The sequence below is a fragment of the Mustela lutreola genome, chromosome 8 (assembly GCF_030435805.1).
Source record: "Mustela lutreola isolate mMusLut2 chromosome 8, mMusLut2.pri, whole genome shotgun sequence".
In the NCBI taxonomy this organism is placed as follows: Eukaryota; Metazoa; Chordata; class Mammalia; order Carnivora; family Mustelidae; genus Mustela; species Mustela lutreola.
The window spans coordinates 70236064-70259041 of NC_081297.1; the positions used below are offsets into that span (position 1 = coordinate 70236064).

General features: G+C 37.9%; 1 protein-coding gene across 3 annotated transcripts in view; it reads right to left on the reverse strand.

The window, feature by feature from the left end:
• TMEM117 (transmembrane protein 117) overlaps positions 1-22978 on the reverse strand; it is a 500039-nt gene that overhangs the window by 228749 nt on the left and 248312 nt on the right. For all 3 annotated transcript variants that reach the window (XM_059185591.1, XM_059185592.1, XM_059185593.1), the window contains one exon: positions 22158-22257. In XM_059185591.1, coding sequence (XP_059041574.1) covers positions 22158-22257 — 100 coding nt within the window. The remainder of the gene's footprint in view (positions 1-22157; positions 22258-22978) is intronic.

Here is a 22978-nt window from a genome sequence, read left to right on the forward strand (position 1 = left end):
ACTACATTTGTATCTTTAGGGTAAATACCCAATAGTGCAATTGCTGGGTCATAGGGCAGTTCTATTTTCAACATTTTGAGGAACCTCCATGCTGTTTTCCAGAGTGGCTGCACCAGCTTGCATTCCCACCAACAGTGTAGGAGGGTTCCCCTTTCTCCGCATCCTCGCCAGCATCTGTCATTTCCTGACTTGTTGATTTTAGCCATTCTGACTGGTGTGAGGTGATATCTCATTGTGGTTTTGATTTGTATTTCCCTGATGCCGAGTGATATGGAGCACTTTTTCATGTGTCTGTTCGCCATCTGGATGTCTTCTTTGCAGAAATGTCTGTTCATGTCCTCTGCCCATTTCTTGATTGGATTATTTGTTCTTTGGGTGTTGAGTTGGCTAAGTTCTTTATAGATTCTGGACACTAGTCCTTTATCTGATATGTCGTTTGCAAATATCTTCTCCCATTCTGTCAGTTGTCTTTTGATTTTGTGAACTGTTTCCTTTGCTGTGCAAAAGCTTTTGATCTTGATGAAATCCCAGTAGTTCATTTTTTCCCTTGCTTCCCTTGCCTTTTGCGTTGTTCCTAGGAAGATGTTGCTGCGGCAGAGGTCGAAGAGGTTGCTGCCCGTGTTCTCCTCAAGGATTTTGATGGATTCCTTTCGTACATTGAGGTCCTTCATCCATTTTGAGTCTATTTTTGTGTGTAGTGTAAGGGAATGGTCCAATTTCATTTTTCTGCATGTGGCTGTCCAATTTTCCCAGCACCATTTATTGAAAAGGCTGTCTTTTTTTCCATTGGACATTCTTTCCTGCTTTGTCGAAGATTAGTTGACCATAGAGTTGAGGGTCTATTTCTGGGCTCTCTATTCTGTTCCATTGATCTATGACAGGATTTTTGTCCAGTCTCTCAGAGTGGTCTGGTTCCATGGCTCTGGTTTATATTTTGGCCCTTTAGTCCTATCTCTCTGATCTCTCTCATTCCATTGTGTGTATTCCACTCATTCAAGGACCACTGGGGATAGAGAAGACATTATGCCCAATCCCTCTCCAGCTCCTGCCCCATGCCCTCAGTATCCCTGGGAGCCAGGTCAATAACTTGGGATCCCTCTCTCTGAGAAGGGGGAAAAACAAGAAGTTGTTCCAATTTAGGGCTTGATGCCAAACGACAAGAGAATATTAAAGAAAAAATCCGGTTGACTTGGCGTATTATGATGACTGGATTCAGTAATTCAAAATGCCACTAGAAGATTAGATATCTTTGTCTTCAAACATAGAAAGTAATCAGGATGCTACCTAGAAATCTTCCGAATATGGGCTAATCAATGACAACCAACAATGCTTGAAATTACTACAACTGGATGATGCTAACCATTTCCTATTCCATTCTGGGAGGAGTCCATGAAATAGTTTTTCCAATTAACATTCTGGCTTAAGTAAAATATGGCCAGTTTTTCTCATTTCATGTTCAAAGCTATAAATTCTCACAAATAAAACTGATGAGTATCAAGAATCTTTTTAGTACTTTCAAAGTGTCACAAATTTACCTATTGCTTCAAAGGCAAAGCATGCAAAGATAAGAATTTATTTACTGGCTGATTCTATTATCTTTTTGTAACTTCAATAACAGATCATTTCAGAAATGCAGTCTTAACTAAAGACAGAAACTCTGCACTACTGCTAGATAAATGTAGAAATCGTCTTGAAAAAAAAAAAAAGATTTTAGAGAATTTTTAAGTCCTCTATGTCTCTAAATGTTATGTCATGAAATTGTCTTGCAGGCAGAAGTTATTAAGAGTATATGAAAAGATTTTGTGAGCTATTTAAAAATGAACTCTCACTGCTGAAGAATTTTAATCTTATTTCTTAAATGTGGCTGGTATCTCGATTTCTGTTAAAATGCTAACATTATGAATTTGCTAAATTGTTCTCTTTCTTCTAAAGAATAAATATGTGAGCTTTGCAGCATGCCATTGCTAAAGTTTTCCAGCGCATTTCTTCAAGTGGCAAATGCCTTATTCAACAGACATTCAAGTGAACCAAAGAAAGAGGGCTGAGCTTGGCTAGGAAGGGTCTTTGCTCCACGAGCTATTATTGTAGGATTTACCCACAGGCATTTACCTAATGCTGCTGACCAGTCAAAATACACTGATCAGTGTAGATTTTTCAGTGAAAATTTTCCTAGGGTCCAAAATCACTTGGAAGAAGCTATTTGGATCCTTATCTTTGTGTCGGTAATTAATTTTGAGAAAGGGAAGTATGTAACACCCAGGCAGAAGGCCACACAACTCAATGCACATTAATCTATCTTTATAAAATGGAGACAAGGTAATATCAGAAATATTTTCAGGGGAACGAGTGCACGGGCCATTGCATGATGGGTCTTCATTCCGTTTGGGAACTATCATAACCTCATTCAGATATTCAATCACTGGAACTTCATGCTGTCGTAAACAAGTACATTTGTAAAGAAGAAAGAAGAAGATGCAGTGGCAACTTGTGAAAGCAGTCAAGTTTTGGCAACCTAAGCTTCTGGAATAAGGCAGCCCAAGCAGCCAGTTCATGGGTGTGCATTTGGTCAGATCCCGAAGAGCTAAGAGACAGGTAGAATGACGGAGGAGGGAGAAGTTGTAATGGAAAAGATCAGAGATGAGTTCTTTTGTCCAACACCATTCAGTTCTGGGAAAGGAGAAAAAATGCAACCTGAGGGCAGGATGCCAACTGCCACTCCTGGAAAGAATTCAGATTGCTTCATTCAGAGGAATCCTAGAAGTGGGGAACAGGACCAGGCAGCAGCATGCACCCCAAAGTTTGTATGAAGGCCTATAGAAAAAACACAGTATCAACTCAATAGAAGTAAATGGGCATTTGAAGGTCGGGGTGGACCACAAATGCCCTGTCCACATGCAGCACCCAAAGTTGCCGCAGTTCCCTTCTTATGACTTTGACTACTCATTGTCAATTTCATTTTTTAGGTTTATTTTTTTAAAGATTTATTTATTTGACAGTCAGAGATCACAAGTAGGAAGAGAGGCAGGCAGAGAGAGAGAAGGAGAAGCAGGCTCACTGCAGAGCAGAGAGCCAGATGTGGGGCTAGATCCCAGGACTCTGAAGGCAGAGGCTTTGACCCACTGAGCCACTGAGGCACCCCATTTTTTAGTTATTTTTACATGTAGTTCTCTAGAATGTCTATGTTTTCTAGAACACCAATACAGCATACCCTTATTTTTAAAGCTCTCTTTAATAGTCTCAAGTAATAGATAAATTCTGATGATTCCCAAATCATTGTATGGAGCCCAACTGAATTTCCACATCCAACTGGGGACTGTATTCCTCTACCCCGGTGTTATAAAGACGCCTCAGACCAACACGTGTAGCAGATCTCACCACTTCCCTCACCTTCCTGAATTATGGATCTTGGTGATCAGGATCTAACACATCACCCGGCACAAGGGGGCGGTCAATACAAATTAATAAATGAATACATCTACCATAGCCATAAATCAGCAAGAATAGGGAATTACTGAAACAGCACAACAAAGGAAAGAATGGAAACTAAATGATACCTAGTCATCATAATAGTTGTATCATATAACAAAAGCTTCCGTGTGCCAGGCATTTTTCTAAGTGCTCTGACTGCATTAACTCATTTAATCTATGTGCTTATTGAATGTTAACTACTAAGCATTGTGTAAGATGTGTCACGCACACATACACGTTTAGACTATCAGCCTACACAACTCTATTGATTTAATTTACAAAGCCACCATAAAGGAGACATTATCCCATTAGATTCACTTTCTTTTTAAGGAAATGGGAGCAATAAAAATAATAATGATGGCTAGCATTTATGATAGCCTACCATAATCCACATTTCATGCTAAGTAATTCACAAAGAGGTAAGTAGAAACTCACTTACTAATACAGAAACCAAGTTTCAGGTCATATAATTCTTAAGTAACAGAACTGAAATTTGAACCCAGCTCTAGGCAAATTCAGTATCATTTTCATGGTAATTTTCACAATAAGTAAAAGATTAACTTACATTTTTGTTTATTCAGATAGGGACACATGCAACAAACTTCAGAAATGTTTTTATCAACACATAGTTACAGTCACCAACTTCCAGGGACTAAGTAAGGTGCATTTATATTAAATATTAAGTAGGGAAAAAATCTATTTTTGGTGTCAAATATTGAAGTGTTACCCCATATCCATAATAATCCCATTACCCAATGGTAAACAATGCCTTTGTTTGTCCAACTATAAAATGGGAATAATAGAAAATACATCTAACTGCACTGGGTCTAAATAAATGAATAGATTAAAAACATTTAGAAAAGGTTTTGGCACGCGAGGTCAATAAATTTTATATATTAATGTTAATATGTCAGCCACAATAATTTCTTTAAATTACCAATATTACTCAATTTTCACAACAGTATAATGAAATTCAACATTATTCAATAGTTGTTTTCCTAGAAAGTCATGTACAATTCAAACTTTTAAATAAAACCGATAGCATTCTTTCTTAAATAAGCTTCATAGATGGATTATTTTGCACAGTAACCAATCATTTCCTTTTAGTATTTGTTTTTTAAAACAAAATTTTTGAGGAGCATATGGGTGGTTCAGTCAATTAAGCGTCTGCCTTCAACTCAGGTCATGGTCTCAGGGCCTGGGATGGAGCTTCTCCTTCCCATCATTGGGACACTCTGCTCAGCAGAGAGCCTGCTTCTCCCTCTCCTTCTGTTCCTCCCCTAAACTCATGCTCTCTTTCTTTCTCAAATAAAGTCTTTTAAAAATAAAAATTTTAAAAGGAGAGGGAAAAGTGGAAAAACCTGGATTTTTATATATACTTTTCTATATACGAATTATATAAATAAGTATATGTTTATGCATATATGTATTTCTAAACACATATGTAATTTACTGAATACACAAGCAAAGTAATTCAGATGCTCAGTAAATTGCCACTTAATTGATCTGGAGATTCAAAAGAGTTAACGCTGCTTACGAATGCGTGAGCCATCCTCCAGGGGGTAGCTTGGACATCTACACATTCTCCGTACTTATTTTTATCCTTGGAACACTCTTCCGGAAATGCCATGTTGTTTCCAGGTTAGTGGAAGGGTCCTGCTAATTTACAATCTGCCACTTCTCCCTGCCTTCCTTTAGCCAGGGCTTTGGTGCTTTCATCTGCTCTCTGATTTGCAACTAGGAGCCTGGGTGGAGAGAAGCATTACCCTAAATTGCTTCCATTTGTTTCTGTGCCCGCTCTGTCATTTCCACATCAGCACTTTGTTTCTCACCAGGCACCTGATAACTTCGATTCCTTTTTCAAGTTACTTTCAGTACCTCAAGAACCATCCCAATTAAGTTCATTATGTTGATGATTCCAACAACGCTACAAAGCAATTAATAACAATTTTGTCAGCGTTTTTACTCTGACTGCTATGTTCAGAGAGAACAGGAAATATATTTTAGGGTATCAAGTGCTAATTCACAGGCATGCAGAAATTATATGCCTCACAGTTTGACACCAAATCTTGTTATTATCTGGCTGCACATTACACCCATGAATTTCAAGCATGAGTGGGCAAAGCCTTCATTAAAAATTATGGACCCACACTTCAGGAAAAAAAATGCTAACCTCAAAAGTAGGGCTGGCATGTGGTAAGCTTTCAAAAGCGCAGCTCTCTGTTTCAGCCTGATTAACCATTTGCACCTTTGCGTTTGTTTTGGAGAACAAAACCATCTGCAGTTGTTTTTTGTTTTGTTTTGTTTTTTAAAAGGTTTTAAAGAGTAAATAATATGATTGGACACTGCAGTCTGTTTTTCCTGCAAGTAAACAGAGCAAGAGCTAAAGTCCAAGAAGCTGGCAAAGGATGTTTCTCGAAGGGAAGGAAAAGGGAAGGCAGGGGGATGTTAAGGCAGTCACAGACATTGCATCGGAAAAGAAGCACTTAACTTTCTGGAGCTCTACAGGTACCAGCCTTCCATTACTCTAGCTACGGTATTTGGTGACGAACAATGATTTTCACTTGCCATTCTAATGCTCAAGTGTCATCCCAGGACCTACACAATTCCATCCAATTCTCACTCCATTCAGTGTTTTCCATTTACCCGCCCCCCCATCCCAATCATCCCAGTGACCACAGGATTTCTCTGCAGATCCCTCCCTCTGACCAGCACCAGCCGTCACACACGTCACACACATGCAATACTCCAGTCTCTCAGGCTGCTGGCATCTTGTATTATGCGACCCTTGGTCCTCCACACCACCTTTCTTCTCCACTTGCACGTTAGCTACAATCTGTCAGCCAGCTGCACCACAGCGAGGGTGCCCAAGAGCAGGGCAGACACCGACAGCTATTGACAGCATGGTCAATGATCACTTTTCCTAATGTGTGGGATCTCTGTAATTGGCTTTTGGTAGGCCTTGTTACTTTTTTTAAAAGTTCCAAAATGCAATTTAATTTTTACAAGAACATTTCTAAGGTTTATTGTTTTCCATCTCTACTAAAACACCCTATACCCAACATTTAAAATGCAACAATATATGATTAATTTTTTTAGGATGCCATGGCAACCAAGGATTAAATTTGAATTTGAATAAAAGAACACAGCCTCCCTTAAAAATCTTCTCTTGGTTGGAAAGAATACTAATATAATTTTATGTGGAGTCTTGTCAAGAGCATTCAAGAAATGTCAGACTATATTTTTAGCCACGGAGTATGCCTAATCCCATAAGACTCTATCTCGCCTTTATGTTGACAAATGAACAGGACTGAAATATCAGGGATCTGAGCTTCTGTCAAGATCCACTTCGCATCAAAGTTGTTGTTCTTGTGCAGCTGTTTTCTCAAACTTCCAAATTAAAATTTACATTTACCTTATCTTATGATTACCTGGGTTTGCTATTGAATTCCTTTGTTGTCGTACCTTAATTGACTCCAAGCTTTACTTTCATAGACAAGTCAATGAACTTGCGAAAACGCAGCAGGAAAAGCAGATGAGAGACTCCTGATAATTGTCATTGACTAGGAAAATGTCATCTTCACTCATCTGCTCCCAAGTCAGCATCCTGAATGCTGTCTTTAGCCCAAATTCTACCCCCTTCATGTTTTCCTGCATACAATCTATTTTAGAGAATAAAAAATTAGTCCTTCACCCACATCTGTCTCTTGGACTTTACTAAAATAAATAGGATTAAAAGCATCTGGTGAGAAAACTATTGAAATTCGGGTCTTATTTTTGCCTCAAATAGTGGTAGAGAAACTTTAATAATATTTGGAACTCAGTGCCCATCAGAAGGGAAAAATTTTGAGACAAAGTTGAACAGCATTTAAAAACTCAAATTTACCTACTTCGTGTCAAGATTTTAAGATTCAGCATTTTTCAACACTACTTTTTAGACATATTTTAGTAAATAGGTGCTATTATTTATACACTCAAGAAGGTCTAGTCATCTTTTGGGAAGCATAGTTGACATGTACGTTTTCCTTAAATAATACAACTTTTCATTGTGAATTCTTCTTACTTAACATAATTTTTCATCACTTAACATATAAGCAGTGAAAATTCTGGCAAATGACATAACATTAACATCAGGGATATTTATAATTTAGAGTGACCTACTTAAAACTGACCTCATTTAAAAAAAAAAAAAGCCTCATTTAAAAAAAAAAAACAACCTCACCTAAAGAGTTTGCTATGAAAAATAGTGAATATAAAATCTTGGTGTTAGTTCATATTCATGTGAGAATGACAGCATAATGAAAATAAAAAGATGTTAAAATTAGTAAAAATTCTTCATTCAGAAAATGCAAATGGCAAACTGTATTTTAAGATGTTCCCATTTATGCAACACTGTAATTTTTTAAATTAAGTAACACTAACAATATTAATAGTCATAATTACACATGCTCTATCTTTTATCTCACAGCAGTTCACAGCCGTATTGTCTAAGTAGTAATTATGAAAAGTAAGCCACCCCCTGGGCGAATGGCAATACTTACTAACATTCAATGAGAGGGAAAGAATCCAGTTAAAGCACATGGAGAACTGGGGGAGAGGGACGTTTGCTGGTGGGAGGGATGGCTGGCTGGAAGGAAGTCTATGGAAATGACACTATATTCAAATAGGCAAAATGATAAGCCGTTCTCTGCATTATGAGCTAGAAGGAGGGGAGGACTTACTTGTCCGGATAATGGGAGAGGCATTTAACTGCATAATTAGAGCCCAGGCCCAGACATAAAGCGGTCAGCTTTATAGCAAGGCTGGCATTCTTTCAGCGGAATCTGTTGTTAAGTATTAGAAGAAAGCCACAGTCAGATGCTCTGTAAGGAACCTAACGTAGGTTCTGGACTTGGCACTGGGGCCAAGGGAAACTTTACTGAACACTTGCCTGGCCCCGGTGCCATGTGCAAGTCCTGCGGAAGCCAGGCCCCCTTTCATCCTTCTTTGCCTTCATTCCTGCTTCTTTTTGTGTGCAGTCTCCCAGCGCCAAAAGATTCCTCCCCGGGATTTGCCTTCAGCTTTGATACTGGATGCTTCTGACCCCATAACATACATCAAAATATTCCCAAGCTTAACTTCCTAAAACCACCTGAGAGAAATGGTCCCAAACTTGCCCGTGTATTAGAAGCTCTGTAAACCTTCCAAAAATTCCAACACCCAGGCTCCAAACAAGCCAGATGGGAGTCTGGCACAGTTGTTTGTGAACCTCCCTGGGTCATTCCAATGCAAAAACGAATTTGGGAACCTAGATGTCCATCAAAAGAAGAATGGATAAAGAAGATGTGGTATACATATACAGTGGAATACTATGCAACCATCAAAAGAAAATAAATCTTGACATTTGCAAAGACGTGGATGGAACTAGAGGGTAGTATGCTTAGCGAAATAAATCAATCAGAGAAAGACAATTGTCATATGATCTCCCTGATATGACGAATTTGAGAGGCAACGTGGGGGGGGGTTGGGGGGTAGGGAAGGAAAAAATGAAACAAGATGGGATCAGGAGGGAACCAAACCATAAGAGACTCTTAATGTCACAAAACAAACTGAGGGTTGCCAGGGAGGGAGGGGGGTCGGGAGAGGGTGGTGGGGTTATGGACATTGGGGAAGGGTATGTGCTATGGTGAGTGCTGTGAAGTGTGTAAACCTGGCAATTCACAGACCTGTACCCCTGGGGCTATTAATACATTATGTTAATAAATAATAAATAATTAAATAATTTTAAAAAACCAAATTTGGGGGGGAAATGCCTTATGAAATTCAGGAAAGCAAGTGGGGGAAACCCACTAAGTAATAAGTTTGGTTCATTGTGCCTATAAAGAAACTAAGAGCTCAATACACACTGGCGCTTTAATGATACTTATATTCGTTTAAGATTTCCACACACAGGGGTGCCTGGGTGGCTCCGTGGGTTAAGCCTCTGCCTTTGGCTCAGGTCATGATCTCAGGGTCCTGGGATCGAGCCCCTCATCAGGCTCTCTGCTCAGCGGGGAGCCTGCTTCCCCCTCTCTCTCTGCCTGTTTGTGATCTCTGTCAAATACATAAACAAAAAAATCTTTAAAAAAAAAAAAAAAAAAAAGGGCGCCTGGGTGGCTCAGTGGGTTAAGCCTCTGCCTTCGGCTCAGGTCATGATCTCAGGGTCCTGGGATCGAGTCCCGCATCGGCTCTCTGCTCGGCAGGGAGCCTGCTTCCCTCTCTCTCTCTCTGCCTGCCTCTCCATCTACTTGTGATTTCTCTCTGTCAGATAAATAAATAAAATCTTTAAAAAAAAAAAAAAAAGATTTCCACACACATGGTCATTAAGTCTTCATCCGCACATCATTTCCCTATGAAAAGCACAGCCAGCCAGTCAGTCAACAAATACAGCATGAGTGTTAGGGCTCTCTGCACCCACGCTGGCTGTGGCCAACCTGCCTGCAATAACGAGCACATCGTTAACATCCAGAAAGTGTTATGAAAACAGGGTGAGGTGTTTTGGGTTTGTTTTTGGTTTTGGAGGGTTTTTGTGTGTGTGTGTGTTTTGTTTTGTTTTGTTTTTTGTTTTTTCCCCCTTGCGCTTTAACTGTTTGGGTGGAATATGGCCTAAGCGGAACAAGGACTCTGGTTGTCCTAACAGCTGTGATTAGAGCACGGGCTCCCCGGCGTGTCAGAGGTTGTAACAAACAGGGAGGACCAACCCTGCAGAGGACTCACAGGTTTAGGAGGTGTGATGCAGATATTCCAGAACAGCAAGTGCCCCAGGTACGGTCCTCACACTGACCTTTCCACATTCCTGACCAGTGTCAATGTCCAGCTGAATGCTCCCGGTTTATGAAGCATGAAAACACAGGACCAGTGAGCAGAGTTAGTGCTGAAAGTACAACCTATTTCACGTTCCTGGTATTTTTCTTTCTTTCTTTTTTTTTTTTTTAATCAAATGAATCTGGATACCTCTTCATAGGGAATAGGCTCTCTGATTCAACACAGCTCCCCCCTGCACCCCATATACACCTTTTATCTCAGGCCAGATGTTTCACACTTTTACTAGGCGGGTTTGGCCCTCAGGGCATTTGAATTTGCAACTCCAGTATTTATTATTTATGCCACTTGAACACAGAAAGCTACTGTCACTCATTAAAACCTCACAAAGATGACTTAGGCTGCTGAAAGCAATTTGGGAAGACATGAGTAGACCAAAGGATGTAGGACAGCAACTCCATACGGCTCGGCACGAGCCCCTGCCAGCCCGGTGAGTCTTGTGAGGGGCTGGTTGAGGCAAGGCCTGAAGGAGGTTCCCTCAGGAAGAGGAGGGTTACTTTAAATGCAATGATACTATAACCGCTTTTACCTTATTTAATGTGTCAATGTTTATCTCTCATGTATCTGTTGTTATTCTGTAGGAGCTTGCTCTGTTATTTATTAAGTGAATAGATTTCATGGGTATGTGAGTGAGACCCTCAGAAGGATCCTGGACCACTATAGGTCTGTAACTTTGTAGCGTCAAAATTGGGTAAAATATTAAAAAATGACAGAGACAACTTACTTGATGAGTTGTATTATGTAGAAAATAAGTTTGTGGAAAAAAAAGTCATTTGAATGGAAGCAAAAAGATGGTATCTGAGGAAGTATCTGGACTAAAATCGTACTGAAGTGAATTTGTACAATCTCCCATTTTAATAGAATATGCTATGAGCTTCAGAGGTCCTTTGAGACTAAAGAAAGTATTTTCTCAAAAATATTATGATCTCCAGACAGAGTCAATTAGAAGTGTCAACATTTTCAGACAGATACCAATGACATTACCTTATAAGGCTAAAAACCTACAGTATATTAACAGGTACCAAGAATAATTAGTATGCTCGCTTTTTAAGTGTTCATAAAATCAAAATAATTTTTTAAAAAATTTGTTTTAATATACATGGATATATGTTATTTTCATATTTTAGAAAAAAAATGAATTTTAAATGGTCTTGAAAAAGATATTTTTTATCTGTATCAATATAATAAAATCAATCTGATTAGTAAATAAATTTCAACAATTTTACAATTTTAATTATATTTAATCCTTTTTTAATACTCAGAAGAACTGAATAATAAACTCTTATCATAAACTGTAAGGTCACTATATAAACAAATATTCATTCAATGAATGAAGGAATGAGTTTCGATATCTAGCACCTACTTAGGCAGAAAATTGGTTCATTTTGCTAATTTTTTGCTGAAGCAAAATAAAAAGCATTTTTTAAAATCTACACTCAGATTTGCCAAAAATCCTCTATTGATTCTATCATCTCTAGTTGAAACTGAAAATGCCAAATAGAAATTAGGATAATTATAACACAAGTCAAAGAAAAAAGTAGTCAGAACTTGAAAATTATTAGGTTTCATTTTTCTTCAATAGCTACAGTTTCACGGTATCTTTTATGATGTATTTTAAAACCTTTATGAGAGGTGCTATTCTTTTCAGTGAAAACAGATGGCTTCTCTCCAGGTTCCCTATTTCATCTCAAGCGCCTGACTCATTTAGGCATTATTTCCTCATATATCCTCTGCTTAGAAGTCAAGAACAATTTGGAATTTTTAAGTTGGCACATGCAGTGTCCTAACTTTCTTTCAGTGAGCTCTGGGCTAGAGTATTAAAAGAAACTACTGATGTGGACCTAGTCATCGGTTGTATTTGATATGTTTGGAAATGTCAAAGGCATCTATTTGATATTCTGCCTAGCTTTTCAGTGCCATTACCATCGTATGTTTGATTGACTACTTACCTTGTGCAATACACCATGTTCACCAAGCTACTAAAGACGTTCAGTGAGCAACTAGAGAGACTAGAGAAGGATACTGGAGGGAGCCAGGCCCAGGTCTGGGATAAACCTAACATATTTTGCCAGCCAGGGCAAAAAGGGAGTTTGTTTGTTTGTTTGTTTGTTTGTTTGTTTTCCCAAATCAGCCTTCAGATATGTAAGCACAGAGAAGAATATATGCCAAACATGATTTTACTTAACCATTCATTATCAAAATATTGCCCCGCTCACTTAAATACTTCAATTTCTTGAAACATGATGTAATAATTTCCTTAAAGCAATGAAATGTAAGTACTAGGCGCTTCATTGCTATAAATTTCTTTTTGATGTTTATAGAACATTTAACTACAAATGCAACATACACTGTGAATATAAAAATCTTTACTGCTCTAAAAATCCTTGGGGCAAACAATTGCTAAAGGATAGCAATTTCATATAAACAAAACTTTGCGCTTAAATAACCAAGAACTGCACTCTCTTTTATTTATTTATTTGAGAGAGAGAGAGAGAGAGCGCGCGTGCGCAGAGGGAAAATGAAAGGGAGAAGCAGACTCCCCACTGAGCAGATGTAGGGCTTGATCCCAAGGACCGTGAGATCATGACCCGAGCCTAATGCAGACCCCTAACCAACTGAGCCACCCAGGTGTTCCTACAGTATCTCTCTTAATGATAGCATAATACAAAGCTATTCTTTTGTTTTCTTCTAGTCCCAGAAATAAGATGCTTTCAATTACCTATATTGGTCAAAAGCAAATAGGAATAAATAGCTGAGTTTTCTAAAATTTTAAAGTAACAGTTTGGCCGGGATGTGATGTACTATCACTTAGCACCTAAAAAGAGACACACTCCCCTTGCCCAAACTAATGACAAAATTCAACAAATTTTACTGACAAACTGGGGGAAAAGTATGAAACAAACTCTCTGTCCATATTCCACATCTTATTAAGATCTGTGATTAAATATTCCTAAGAAGATTATTCAGCTTGGCAGGATACTATAGTAGTTGAAAGCATTGAAGACTTTGGAAACTAACTGAAAACTTACACACATGCCCACGAACACACAAAATAGCAATAGCCCACAAGAAGAGGCACTACATAAAAGTTTTTAAAAAATTATAAGGGAACTAATCCGACTACTTATAAAATCACTTTTACCAAAAAGCAAAAAGTACATAGCTTCTTTTCTGAGATTCTAATCGATGCTGATATTAGCAAACAATATTCATTTCATTGTACAATGACTTCCAAAGGAAAAATAAATACCAATGTTTCCTGGCTTTTATTTAAACTTCAGGAAAATGATCAATGGTGCTTTAAAAGTGTTGAGTATTATGTTAGGAAAATCATAAAGAATGTGTGGACAATCCTTTTTTCCTCACCTGCCTCGAGGAAGTATAAACCAAGTAATAGAAATAAAGCATAATGGAACGGAAAGATGCTGAAACTGCATTGGGAATGGGAAAGATGAACAGGGAACGTGTCCTGCCTCTATGGGAACGTCTCTGTGAGTGATGACCATCGTGTCTTCCTATCTTACTGCAGTTCAATTCAGTACACTTCCATAGACGCCTTTCATGCTTAGAATAAAATAGTCCATAAATTTTTAATAAATGAATATAAATTACATATAATATACCTATAACATATTATGGAATTTTCTATAGACATTGAATTTAGAAGAGTTGGGGGAGAGCCCGAATTTGTGCTCCTATTCTTAAACATCTCTGTGCTACAACCTATTTCGCTCAGAAATTCTTTATTTCCTGCCAGATTGTTAATACTTTAAAAATCCAAGGGTCCTGAAAATTAAAAGATTCTTGATCACCATTTGTGATGCTCTCTGAAAATAGGTTAGACTCTCCTGTCTTATTAATTTTTTAGTGAGAACTTATTATTTTGAAGGAACATGAAACACAATGCTAAAATATTTATAGAGACATTAAAATATTTATATGTGCAAAAGTAAAATGACCATATTTGGTTCTAAATTTTCTAATGGATAAAAAGGAAATATAAAAAATAATTCTCCTCTTATGTTGTCTGTTTCGATCAAATGGCCAAATGAACTGGCAATGATTTTTGACAGTTACAGATACTATTAAATCTACTGTCCTTTGGGTTTGTCTGTGTTGATGCCCTTCCCAGATTCTCTGCACTACTGGTACACTCCATTCCCTAAGAACATAACACCCACCCAGTGTACTAGGCCAAAGGGAGATTTTCTCTGCAACCATATTGACCACACCTTCTCTTGCCTCCTTACCCACCTCTCTCCTTCTTCTCTCATCTCCCTACAGGGTTCTCTGAAGCACTCTTCCTCAACAAATCTTGTGCCCCCAGATCTGTGATGCATGCTCTTTTATTGGGATTCTCATTCAGCACAGAATCTTTCTAGATAGAATAAATTATGACCTCATTAAATTATTGATCCAGTTTCTGCTTGCACTATACAAAATAATGAAATGAAAACTATAGACTTATCAAATATGTGGTTAACCAATCATAGAGATAACTGAGGTCATGAACTAGCTCCAACAAACAGGCAGAGAAAAAGAGCAAATGATAAAAACTCAGAGTAATGTCAAGTTCTTGAGTCCAGCTCCAGTGGTTAAATATCTCATTTGTGTCCTTCTGTTTGTCATATATACTTGCTCAATGAGTTTGCTAACTCTGATCCTTCTAGTCTGTCTATCATGGTATAAATCCTTTTCCATTATTTAAATTCAGCAGAGCTTTTATTGCTACCTTATTTCAGATACTAAATCAATTCAATTGTGCTTTTTACTCCGCCATTTTGATAGAAGTGGAAGAGAAATAATTAGAAAACTGGCATTGATCATAATATGAATTGCCAAGCTCAATTCCAGACAGAAAAATAAGCTAGATATGATGTCAGTTATACTATAAACTATTGTTCACTGACAATGTTCACATCTGCACAGCAGTCCACAAAATAAGGGAAGGTGTATAATAGACAATATTAAACTAAATAAACTATTATTAATTTGGTGATATGAAAATAACAGAGATAATCACAACCCTCCCATAGTGAGCATGAAATAGTAATAAAAAATAAGCAATGAGCACAGGACACCAACACAAACTCTTGCCAGATTTTAAGTTAGTATGTATATATAATTTAAAATGTTATTTCATATTTTCTAACTTAAGTCAGAAGGAATATTTTACTCTCAGAGCTGCAGAAACATTCTCTCCCTCTATTCTATTCCAGATTTATAAATAAATACTAATTCAGGAGTAGAAATTATTCTCAAGCATACACTATTCTTTAATTTTTCTGCCTCTGTCCACTGAAGTCTAACCAATTTCTGTCTTATGTGGTAATGGCTCTCTGCTTAAGTGGCTGAAGGGATATATCTCAACCTAGCTTCCTTCCATCCCCAGAGCCAGGAGCAAAACTATACCACTGACAGCAGTTATGACCACTAAAGGAACCCTCTGGCAAGATCTCTGGAACTCCATCTTCATGTTATCTACGAACACCCTTTAGACCCAAAGAATACATCATAATTTGGGGATAATGACACCAACAATCTATTATTTCCATCCAAGGGTGTTTACAAGCATATGTCCTCCTGGCTATGAAAATAGGCTTAGCAAGCTTAGAGGGGCAGGGGCATGGGAAGACTCTGAACTATCTAGTTCTCCCTCCACCTTTTCAGCATTCTAGAGTGTCCATTTCATGACACTGGGTCACAAAAGGGAGCAAGAAGGAAACAAGAAAAAAGAAATGGAGCTTAATGCATATGTACTCTTAGGACCTCTTTATTCTTCAGTGAAGATTTCTAAAGCAACTATTTCACACCAGGTACTGTGGTGAGTGTCACAAGTGGTGCTGGAACTTCCCTCAGGAAGTTTCCAATCAGCTTTACCTCTTAAATTAAGTCTTTTGGAACAAAGGTAATAACAATATAAATATGAATTACACAATCTCTGAAGACATAGAAAACGTGTGAAAAATAGGAAGGCAAAATCAAAATCAAATATTTAGAGGGATCATACAGTATTTACACAGGAAACAGGCACAATTAAAATAGAAGGGTGAAATATATCTTTAAAAATGCTTTCTTTCTTGGGGCACCTAAGTGGCTCAGTGGGATAAAGCCTCTGTCTTTGACTCAGGTCATGGTCCCAGGGTCCTGGGGTCGAGCCCCGCATCGGGCTCTCTGCTCCGTGGGGAGCCTGCTTCTTCCTCTCTCTCTGCTTACCTCTCTGCCTACTTGTGATCTCTGTCAAGTAAATAAATAAAATCTAAAAAAAAAAATGCTTTCTTTCTCTAAAAATTATATTCTTGAGAGATTCAATAGAGAAAATTAAGCAAATATTAAAATTTTATTTCTTGTTATAATCCAACTACCAGGGCTATATTTTATCAATCTAAAGGCATTTCCACATGAACATATTGACTACATTTGTCTAGCTCTAATGGAACTCTGAATTTCAAAAAGGAAAAATAAAGTCTCTTAAAATCATACACAGTTTTTAAAGAAATGGTCACTATAAAAATGTGAAAGAAAGGTAAATCCAACTGGCAAACAATGAAATTGTTTTTTTCTATGAATGACATCTCTTTATGGTGGAAGCTTAGCTAGTAGTAGCACACACACATGCACAGAAGTCCACAGATAATCCTTTCAAAAATATGTTGAGGCTAACTAAGGTCCCATGAGTATTAGGATTTGATATATATCATATTTGGTTTTATGATGAAAAAATGCTTTATGATTTCAGTTTTTATCATATTATCATCATCTTTAGGTCACAACTCAACTTCACCTCATGTGTACCCTTCCTCCCCCACCCACAACCATGAACCTCAAACCCGGACTCTGATATCCCTATCACTATCATAAGCCAGGTTACCTTTTATAGCTGTAACAGAAAAGCCACTAGAGCAGGAAGAAGCAGGGCCTGGGGAAAAGGTATAGAGAGACAGGAAGTGATTTTTCCTTCTGGTGGTAAATGAGAAGGAGAAGCAAACGCCATCTTGACGTCCTCAGCCTCACCTGTTATCTTAGACCTGAGTAGAGCCTGTGACCCCTTCTGAAGGAGGGATGGTAAAACGAGAGAAATGTGCTATGGGACGGGCCAACACCTCTGTTCCTTGTTCAATGACAGGGTGTGGGCAAATTTCATGACAGAGCTCTTCTCTGCTCCTGTCGACATGATGGACAGATCAGTGCTGAAGGATACCACCCACCACTTTAAGTATTACTTTTTACTAAGTTGTTTTTTTTTTTTTAAATCTATTTGACAAAAAAAAGTAACTTTAACCCTGATAATGTTTTTTTTGTTTGTTTGTTTTTTGTTTTTTGGTCCTCTGCATGAAGCATCCCACAGAGCTAAGAATAGTCAGGATGGCCCAGGAAATTGAACCTAGTAGAGTCTGATGCTCTGTAGTGTGAGGGGCAAAGACAGTTGTGAGACTAGTTGAGATCAGCTATGCCTGGGGAATGTATCAGTCCCAGTATGCCTTTTAAAACCATGGGGAAGTTCTGAACTATTTCCATAAAAGAAAAATTCTCCATTTCAGAAATACATTAAAAGGCACACTTTTATTGGAAATGTAAATAGTCACTTACTTTTCCATGACAGTCACCTTCATCATTGATATTCACTTCATGATGAGAATTCTATAGACAAATGAAGGTCAAAGCTCCTCAGACTCCTCTCATGAGGAAAACTATTATTTTTTAAAATGTTATCAATGCACACATATGTAGACATATAAATATTTATATGGAAACTTACCACCTAGTCGGTGAATAAAAATGGGAATAGAAATGATGTGCTCTGGGAGCCTCCCTTTGTGACTGTACTTTCAAATCAGAAGGGCACTGTGTTTCTTTTGCCATTTCTATCTCTGTGTCTAACAGGGAAAGGTCAATATTTCATATAACATAAGCAGCAAAGGACTTTGGATTGATTCTCTCTCCGTTTACAGAAAGAAAAACATGGGAGGCCCCAGAAGGTGAAGTGACTTAAGATCACACTACTAGGTTAAACCTCAAACACAGTTTTCTTGATTCTCAGTCCTGTCCTACCTCGGTGGTACTGGAAGTATTGATCACAGTAATCTACAGCATTGAAAAAGGTAAAAAGTTACCAGGTTAGCTAGCAAAAATAGAAGGCATTACAGTAGTAGATTTAGGAAAAACTATGAAGGTCAGCCAGACCTCAGAGGGAGAGAAAAGCCACAGGTGAACTGTGGAATTATTTGTATTCTGCTAAGCCACAAGAGTAGGGCAGATGAGTCCACAGTAGAAATCCAGTTAGAAAAGGTAAAGGTCTTTGGTCGAAGGTGCCCCAGGCGTTTTCCTCTCAAGGCTGTCCTAGAAATTGGACCCCACCTTATAATTCAAAAGGAAAAAAAATCCCAATTAAAAAAATAAAACTAATAAATAGGGGCAGAGCCACATATGGTATTAGAAACAATGTCTTGAGGGAAAGTCTGGGGAGGGTTTAGATAGAATTGGGCCACAAACAAATAATGATGTCGTCACGGGAAAGAAAATAATTTCTGAATCAAATGGTGGACTTAAGCCTGAAAACTGTAGCGTAAGGTCCTAGGGCTTGCTGGTCTGGTGCTTCTCCCCTAACTTTGATCAGGCGCAGAGTTGCATGGAAGTCAGGAAGTAATGGATCATATTGCCTTAGTGTGTTCTAACACGGGTGACTGGAGAAAACTCCAGACCTTGGTCTAGAAACTGGACCAAAGGCCCGGAATAAGCTGGGAAAAACATGAACAGCTGCAATAAAGCACTTATATCTCCCTCGCACTGCCAGCATCACGGGACCACATACTTCATCTTCATAGAAAACCTATAACATGGATAACAACTATTGGCCCCCTTAAAGAAATGTGCAAACTGGGGCTCAGTGGATTGCATTATTATTTGTGGAAGATCAAGCCAGATGTAACAAGGTCAGAGAATCCAAATTTCTGAATTCTCTTTCCCATTTTATTAAGCAGATTCACCATAAAATGCAGTAAAAAAAGAATATCACAATCCCAGTTAGTGCAGAAATTTTTCAAAAGGTATCACCTTATATTTCATGGAAATCACATGTTTAAAGTTTTCCTTCTACTTTCTCTTCTAAAAGGTAAATAGTTTTAGAAGGGACATAGTTTTCCTTCTAAATAGTTTTTCCCAATGGAAACAGAAATTTGTGACATGAGGCAGCCTTCTCTTAATATCTGGCTTTTTTTTTTTTCCTGAAGAATTTTTTGCATTTTTTTAAATAAGCTCTGTGTCCAACATAAGGCTTAAACTCACAACCCTGAGATCAAAAGTCTCATGTACTACCTACTGAGTCAGCCATGTTCCCTGACGTTTGGTTTATTATCTAGTTGATTACAAATAAAATAAATCAGTTTTCAAAACTAGATTTTAAAGTTAATGGAATGGGATCCATTTGGTACTTTGTTCTATTAACATTCTAAAACTGAACAGGTATAGGAGGAGGCTCAAAAATGAGCTATAAAAACCCCTTGGTAGTTCCTTAATATTTTTAGAGGATGATCACAGTAGTAGCAGGTTTCCTGTCTCCTGAAAACATTTGTTCTAGGTAAGACACAAAAGTATCCACAGGTAAGACAAAGCTATCCACAGAAAGGGCAGTAACAGTTGCAACAATCGTTCCTTGGGACACTATTTATAGGGGCATGTCCCTGCAAGTCTTGTTTAGGTAGGGCACCCTCACCTTTGGTAGGTCCTCTCATTTTCAAGTGAAGATGAATAACGCCAATTATGATTAACTACACCTATGAGAGGTGTCAACAAAGGTTAACATGTTCCATTTTTATGAGAGTTATGCTCTTTGTACTCTGAGATTCTCTTATAAACTCATAGGACCTAGAACTTTCAAGCTACATATTGTACTTCATTAATCCAATGGTTAAAACAGAGGTATGCATCTGTTAATGGACACATGGGTTGCTCCCATATCTTGGCTATTATAAATAACACTGCAATAAACATAGAAGTGCATACATCTTTTTGAATGAGTGTTTTGGTTTTTGGGGGGTAAAGAAGACATGGCATGTATATACCATGGAATATTACTCAGCCATAAAAAAGAATGAAATCTTGTCATTTGCAAAAACATCAATGGACCTAGAGGATATAATGCTAAGCAAAGTAAGTCAGATAGAGAAAGACAAATCATAAGATTTCATTCACATGTGTAATTTAAGAAACAAAAAGAGACAAATAAAAACCCAGACCTTTAATACAGAGAACAAACTGAGGATTGATGGAGGTGATGTGGCGGGGGACACTAAATGGGTGATGGACATTAAGGAGGGCACTTGTGATGAGCACTGGGTGTGAGATGTAAGTGATAAACAACTAAATTCTACTCCTGAAACTAATATTTATATTTTTAAAGATTCTATTTATTTATTTGACAGTCTGATCACAAGTAGGCAGAGAGGCAGAGAGAGAGGGAGAAGCAGGCTCCCTGCTGAGCAGAGAGCCTGAGGCAGGGCTCAATCCCAGGACCCTGAGATCATGATCTGAGCCAAAGGCAGAGGCTTTAACCCACTGAGCCACCCAGGCACCCCACTCCTGAAACTAAATTACACTGTATGTTAACTAACTAGAATTTAAATAAAAACTTGAAATAAAAACAAAAGCAAACAAACAGACGAACAAGAAAGCAGACCCTTAAATACAGAGAACGAATTGGTGGTTGCTGGAGGAGAGGTAGGTGGGTGGTGGTGGTGGGGGGGTGAAACAGACAAAGGAGATTAAGAATACATTTATCTTGATGAGCACTGAGAAATGTATAAAACTGTGGAGTCACTACATTGTACACCTGAAACTAATATAACACTGTGTTAACCATACCTGAATTTAAAAAATGCTTTAAAGATTTTACTTATTTGACACAGAGAGAGAGGGAAAGAGAGAGCGCAAGCAGGAGGAATGGCAGGCAGGGGAGAAGCAAGCTCCCCATTGAGCAGGGAGCCTGATGCAGGGCTCGATCCCAGGACACTGGAATCATGACCTGAGCTGAAGGCAGATGCTTAACCCACAGAGCCACCCCGGTGCCCCCCCAAAAATGTTAAATGAAACAGGAAGTTACTCTCTTGGCAGATGAGCTCAGCATGAAATATGGTTTGTCTATTTGTTGTAGGCTTAAAATAATAAATACTAGCAATGCAAAGTTAATTTTGTAGGTTCAATGAGGAAAATAAATGTAGAAAACTATTTGAAAAGCCCTAACTACGCTTGTGGTGAGCATAGCATAACGTACAGAGATGATGATTCATTATGTTGTATACCTGAAACTAATGTTAACTGGGTGTCACCAGTATTCAAATCAAAAAATTAAATAAAAATAAAACAATATGAATAAAATTGTAAAAGATGTGTTGTGAAAAAGAAATTTTTAAAAATAAAAACAGCTGTTAAAAATCTTTCATATGGTCTTCTGAGACAGGCCAGACAATATTCCTTACCTGAAACTTGCACAGGTCAAAAACAATAATCTTCACAAAATTATTTAGAACATCACAAGGAAGTTTCTGTTAATGTCATTAATGTGTGTATGTTGGTATGCTCATATGTATACAGATAGATACACAGGTATTTATGTCATAAACAAATTTTTCCTGGTGGGCAGCCATCATTAATATGATAATTGCATGAATTTTTCCCCCTAAGGTAAAAAGATATTGCAAATAATCTCTAAATTTATCTGTACTCGTGAATTTGTTCCACTCAAGAGAGAAGTAACTCTTTTACTCTAAACCCATCAAAAGCAGTGTCTATCCAACATTATGAACATTTTCCTCCATCAAATGTTTGAAATGAGTGAAGTCAAAATTTCTTACCATCCAGGCTGTGACAAAGTCCCCCATCCAGGTCCCTACTGCAGCTAATTTCATGAAACTTTCATTTCGGATGCCCATATAGTCTGTAATGATATATGCTCTGTGGAAACAAACACACAAGACATTGTCCAGACTGAGAGAGCCGTATCAAAGACTTCTGGTTCAACAACACGCAAAGGGACTTCCCCCCCTTTCAACATGCTCTCCTGCCTTTGTCGCATCACATATGCTTACAGATCTGAAAGGCTAGGAAGACTTCTGAGGGTGTCTGGGTCAGTTCCAATTAGATCTGAAGACTGACTGTGGCTATACCAATTACCAAGTGCATTTCATTTTCAAGTTGTAAGACTGACAACAGTTTTTGAAAAATCAAACAGAAATACTCAGTAACGGCATCATTTCATGCTCACTCAGGTATGCAGAGAGTGGAAACAATTCCTGTATCAGAGTAACTTGAAAGGGAAGAGAAAAGCTTGTTTTTCCTCCAGTTCTGTTGACTCAAAACCATTGAAGAGGTACTGGGACTAGGCTTTGGATATAATATTATACCTGAACGATGGTCAAAAAAATGTTCATTTGAGAAAATTTCCACACAATAAAGAAATGTAAAATTTCATTCAAAAACATGTGGTTTAAATTATTAAATACCAATAACCAGATTTAATATCATCTCTTTTTATGTCACAAATTCTTCTGCTTCATGGTCTTCATGACCCAAAGAGAGATTCAAAGGCACAATTGATCATTAAATACAAGAACAAGACTATGCTTATTGCATGTAATGTTCATTTCCTTTCCCTCATTTGATATTCAAGAAAATC